This window comes from Leptodactylus fuscus, chromosome 5 (genome assembly GCF_031893055.1).
Source record: "Leptodactylus fuscus isolate aLepFus1 chromosome 5, aLepFus1.hap2, whole genome shotgun sequence".
Classification (NCBI taxonomy): domain Eukaryota; kingdom Metazoa; phylum Chordata; class Amphibia; order Anura; family Leptodactylidae; genus Leptodactylus; species Leptodactylus fuscus.
The window spans coordinates 28,861,854-28,868,114 of NC_134269.1; the positions used below are offsets into that span (position 1 = coordinate 28,861,854).

The 6,261-nt window shown below is 47.1% G+C and overlaps 1 protein-coding gene across 1 annotated transcript in view; it reads left to right on the forward strand.

Moving 5' to 3' along the window:
- Window positions 1–5,008, forward strand: part of BMP1 (bone morphogenetic protein 1) — a 61,414-nt gene extending 56,406 nt beyond the window's left edge. The window contains exon 20 of the mRNA XM_075272710.1: window positions 4,220–5,008. Within this exon, the coding sequence (XP_075128811.1) occupies window positions 4,220–4,354 (135 nt within the window). The 3' untranslated portion in view covers window positions 4,355–5,008. The remainder of the gene's footprint in view (window positions 1–4,219) is intronic.
- The last annotated feature ends 1,253 nt before the right edge of the window (window positions 5,009–6,261 follow it).

Genomic DNA, 6,261 nt, shown 5'->3' on the forward strand with positions numbered 1-6,261 from the left:
TGTATAGCTTGAATAAGAGCAGAGCTGCAGTACCCTGTGTGTATAGATTTAATAGAAGCAGAGCTGCTTTAATTCCCGTCCTATACAATAGTTTCCAGTGCCAAGAGGCAGCCCGATCTGCTGAGTCGTGCAGGGTCCAGGTGTCTGACCCACACTGATCAGATACCTATGGCATATCCTGTATTAAAAACATCCAGGGGTCGAAAAATCCTTTTATACGTCTTTCTTCCTACGACGAGCAGCCCATAAAGCAGTATATTGTGGCCAGATGATTGGCGGGCTGAACCAGCAATCCTATTCTCTCTCACATTGCATTAGATAGGTAGATTGCTTCTTAAATGGTTTTTCTAACTGTATCATTTTTATTTCTGAGAAAAGGGGCAGAATGGGTTAAAATAAAATAAAAGCAGCATTGCTTATCTCCCCTATCCCCTGCCGCCACCGTTCCATAATATTAGCTTACACCATGTACTCGACATTTTGGTACAATTTGTGCCAGATTTCTGGTGCATTTCACGCAGTTGATCTCCCCCGATGTTTCTGATTATAGCACAGACTTGCGTCCCGTCAGCTTTGGCGCTGTAATGGATAGCAGCAAGCTGTGAAACCATGTAATAATTTCCTGGTTAATTGTAACCCTCGATATGTACCGGGCACAGAACCGCCATCGCTGTCAGTCAGCCGCTGCAAGAAACCAGGGGGAGAAAACGCCATCAATGCTCTTACTGCCAGCGCTCAATGCTTTCTTCCTCTGCGCCTACTGGGTAAACCATGTAGGTGGCAGATCAGAAATAGGAAGCTGCCCGCAGAGGGCTTTGATCCCGGCGTAATTGCCCCATTCAGTACAAGCAGTCATTTGAGGTCCAGCGGACAGCGACGGCCTCAGTGCACACACTGGTTGTTTCCATGCAGAAAATGAATGGTTGTGGGTAAAGTCAGAAGACATAACAGGGCTCCATTCTGCGGAGCTGTCAGGAAATGATTTAACCGGCTGCTATAAAAGAAGACAGCTGGATTCCCCATCACTGTGTAAGGACGCTATAAATCCCACTGCTCATTCTGCAGTGCACTGACCCCGTGGCAGGAATTTCCTCCATCACTGTATAACTAAAGATAGGTAAAAGACGCCAGAGATGAATGCTTTAGAGGTCTCGTAATGTTGGCGTTCCTTTCACAATGATCTATTATTACATCACCCATCAAGTTATTTAGTAACGGTATACAGAGTAACCTCAGCTGCCACTAGGGGGCGCTTACTGCATTCATGTCCATTTTACAGTACTAAGAGACTAAGAAGTGCCAAGTTGTCTGCCGAGCTTTGTCAAGACAAAGAAGTGTCCCGGCTTTTTTTTTTTTTTTTTTTTTTTTTTAAATGTAGATTGTGAGCCCCACATAGAGCTCACAATGTACATTTTTCCCTATCAGTGGGTCTTTGGAATATGGGATGGAAATCCATGCAAACACGGGGAGAACATACAAACTCCTTGCAGATGGTTTTTTTGCCCTTAGCGGGATTTGAACACCAGGACTCCAGCGCTGCAAGGCTGCAGTGCTAATCACTGAGCCACCGTGTGGCCCCCTGGCTTTTCTTTAGTATTTCTCCCAAAACTTTCCCCTCCCAACTTGACTGATGGGTCTAGTGGCACATTATTGTAAGTGACATTGAAATCCTTTACTGTCCGGCAGTGGCGCATGCGCAGAAACTTTTCCAGTTGTTGCAATGGTTTCTGGGACCTTCCATGCATCGTTCGTCCTAGAATGTATGGAGGTGTAAGCACCAACTCCTGTGGCCATGTGCCTGTTAGTATTAGGTACCACCCCCTGTATACACGGCCCCCTCCGGTGACTGTTAGTATTAGATACCACCCCCTGTATCAACGACCCCCTCCTGTGACTGTTAGTATTAGATACCACCCCCTGTATCAACGACCCCCTCCGGTGACTGTTAGTATTAGGTATCACCCCCTGTATCCACGGCCCCCTCCAGTGACTATTAGTATTAGATACCACCCCCTGTATCAACGACCCCCTCCTGTGACTATTAGTATTAGGTACCACCCCCTGTATCCACAGCCCCCTCCGGTGACTGTTAGTATTAGGTATCACCCCCTGTATCCACAGCCCCCACCGGTGACTGTTAGTATTAGGTATCACCCCCTGTATCCACAGCCCCTCCGGTGACTATTAGTATTAGGTACCACCCCCTGTATCAACGACCGCCTCCGGGGACTGTTAGTATTAGGTATCACCCCCTGTATCCACGGCCCCCACCGGTGACTGTTAGTATTAGGTACCACCCCCTGTATACACTGCCCCCTCCGGTGACTTTTAGTATTAGGTACCACCCCCTGTATCCACAGCCCCCTCCGGTGACTGTTAGTATTAGGTACCACCCCCTGTATCCACAGCCCCCTCCTGTGACTGTTAGTATTAGGTACCACCCCCTGTATCCACGGCCCCCACCGGTGACTGTTAGTATTAGGTACCACCCCCTGTATCCACAGCCCCCTCCTGTGACTGTTAGTATTAGGTACCACCCCCTGTATCCACGGCCCCCACCGGTGACTGTTAGTATTAGGTACCACCCCCTGTATCAACGACCGCCTCCGGTGACTGTTAGTATTAGGTACCACCCCCTGTATCCACTGCCCCCTCCGGTGACTGTTAGTATTAGATACCACCCCCTGAATCCACAGCCCCCACTGGTGACTATTAGTATTAGATACCACCTCCTGTATCCACAGCCCCCACCGGTGACTATTAGTATTAGATACCACCCCCTGTATCCACGGCCCCCTCCGGTGACTGTTAGTATTAGATACCACCCCCTGTATCCACGGCCCCCTCCGGTGACTGTTAGTATTAGATACCACCCCCTGTATCCACAGCCCCCACCGGTGACTATTAGTATTAGATACCACCCCCTGTATCCACAGCCCCCACCGGTGACTATTAGTATTAGATACCTAAAGCCAAGACTGTGCACCTCCTGGATCCATGCCAAGTGGTTACCTCCTAGGAGCTCATACATTCTAGGAACAACCTTCTGTGTATGCACCACACTCTGCCAAAAAGAACTAAGGGATTTCAATGACGTATAGGCGAAGGGCTACTTAGGCAAATATTATGGTGTTGGTCACCTTACTTCTAAGGGTCCATGCACACAACCGTGTTGGGGGCTGAGTTTATCACAGAATGCAGTCAGACGACATCCGACTCTATTCCATGATGCATTCACGTCTTTGGGGCTTCCGGATCCATTCCTTTCTGATATGACAGAGCAGAATAGGACCTGCTCTTTAATAATCTGTGTTATTGGAACAGAATGAATCTGAAAAGCCCATAGACATGAATGCATCACGGAGTAGAGTCAGGTGTTATCCATCTGCATTCAGTGATAAACTCAGTCCCCAACTGAGATGCACAGACGGTCGTGTGCAAGGACCCTAAATCCAGTCCTCTTCAAGTGCCTTGTTCTTGGCTATTAATATGGACCCCTACTTTATAAGAGCATACAAGGTGCAAAGGGGCAGGTGCATAGCAGATCCCAAAATATGTACCCCTGCTTCTTCATAATGCTGTCTCTTACCATTATACCCCTCCTCACTTGGATCCATGGGGGGCTGTAGCCTTGAACCTATGGCTCTTGTACTCCCACTAGTTTGCTACTGCAGCTGGAGAGCGGATTCTCATAGGCCATACAAAAAGGGAATGATGCCAACCTAAGCTGGGTTCTCTCTGTCTATGGGCACCATAGCAACTCCATTGCCTGTCTTGGCACTATATAGATACAATACAGTACTGTATATATTTTGGTGCCAAGTCTGGTGGCATCCTTTTAAATGCACGACAGGCCCTGACCGCTAAAATCCCACTACAACCCCATATTGAAAATAATGGAGGTGTTCATTACTTTATCCTCCCCTCCATCATTTGTGGGCACGTTATGTTCCCCTGACACTATTATAAATCAGAGAATAAGGAGCAGTCTGCTGGATATTGGCACCATTGTGATCATTCCCCTAGCCGTGAATAGACCCAGACGCTGGTGCCTGTCGTCTTTGTGTGGTCTTTGTGCTGAGCCCCTTTTACAGTGTCACAGCTCCCCTTGCTTTCATGACGTTCTTGTTGGCTGAATGGACAAATCCCCAATGCAGAATGTTCTGTATTATCCTCCATCTGAAAAGCTTGATCACCTGTTTTCTTTTTCCCCCCGCAGCCCCCAGAGGAAGTGTATTCATCCGGCGACTCGCTGACAATCCGGTTCCACTCGGACGACTCAATTAACAAGAAAGGATTTCACATTCGATACACCAGCACTAAATTCCAGGACACTCTTCATGCCCGCAAATGATAGCCCACCATTCCCTGTCCCCTGCCCCATTGGATCTGGGACCAAGTCCGGTTACGGGGTTGACTCCTGAGCTGCAGGACCCCCCCAAAAAAATCTGATCTGTGGATGTAAGGTTGCAAGCCGCATCACATGGGATAAAGGACTAGATGAGCCTCAGGGATATCCAAGGGCACAGACTCATGTTGGCAGAAGAAAATAGACATTGCATATATATATACACCCTATTCCATTCATACATACATATACACACTTGACATACACTCTGCCTGAAACACATGGGTCCTGTGCTGAGTGCTGGTTAACAATATAAGGGGGGTCCTACGTTATCCTGTGAATTCTTCTTCCTAGGTCATTCTCTTTGGCCAGTACACTTGCGCTGGCTTGAAGACTCTCCTACTCTTTGTATTGACCCCCTTTTCTCTAATACTTCTAAACCTTGTTTTACCCCTTCTCTGGGGTCTTTTGGCTCATATTCTTAGCCTTTGTAAAGGCTCCCCCATTGTATAGGCATCTTTCTGCTTCAACCTGTCTTGGAAAGACTAGAATTGTACTCGCTGAGCCATATACACAAGTTCTGGACCGGCACCACTCAGCGAGAGCGTCTGCCATGAATGTGTGTAAGCTATGGACTCATTAAAGATGGTCGCCACTGTGGTTCTAAGTGTTGGGTTGGTGTTGTGGCATTGATGACGATATGCAAAGGGAACAGCCATTAAATAGGAATGCACATGAGTGTGATGGACGCCTATATATGTTATATACCAGAATATTTTCCACTTAGTGTGGGGGTATATATATATATATATATATATATATATACACACACACACACAAGTCAATTCCACTCCTCCTCCACTGCTTGTAGTCCTCCCTCCCCATACTTTCACCCATTTTGGGGTAGACCCAAAGCTTATTTTTCCAAGCAGCACCTGCACCAACTTGGGCCAGTGGAGGTGAATGTCTTGGTGGTGTCTAATGCCATGTATGTAGATCGCACATAATTCAGATTTTGCACCAGCGCAGCGACTATCTGGTCTTCCTCTGACCACCAGGTCAGCTTGCTAAGGGACATCTGTCTGAAACCTCACTGCTTGTTTTACAAGGGACGTATCATTCTTGCTTCTACGTGCATCATCTGACTTACGTTCTATCCTTGACTACACCATACGCTGCACCAGGTTAGTCCAGATGAAGCGGGGTTGGTCGGGGGCATTGACTCCCCCAATATATATATCACCTACATGCAAAATAGGTTAGATATATATGATCTCTGGGGCTGAGACTACTAGGATCCCCATAGACGACAAGGATGGTGTCCCTGAGTCCCCTGGGTGGATGGAGCAGTGGTCACCAGAGCTTACAAGGGGATGTCAGGAGATACCGACTGGTCACCACCTCCGTATGATGTCTCTTTGTCAAGAGGTTTGATGTAACTCTTTGCTGCAATTTTCACATTACTATAAGGCTCAGTTCACACAGAGGTATAGACTTTCAGCATCTATAATCCTGACATATACAACTCAATAGAAATTGCATGAATCTTGTAACAAGTTAGTCAACACTACATTATTAGCAACATAGATTTTGACCCAAATCTTTCAGATGATCTAATGTATATGGAGTAAAGAAGGATCAAGCATGTCTGCGTTTAACATGCCTAATCCTAGTAGTGGCCTACTGTACTACATGTAAATTACGTCAAGGAACATGTGGCCCAGTAGTGTCATGTCTTCTCATATCATTGTGTGTGTTCAGGGGTGACGTGGAGGAGATTCTTCCAATCGGTGAGATTGGCGCTGGCTCGGAGGATCTCCATCTCGCGGAAGTGCAAGCCTTTGCCATGTTTAAGAGATGTCTAAGGAGGGATCGCTTGTATCTGCCAAGGAAACCATCATGGTGGTAGAGTG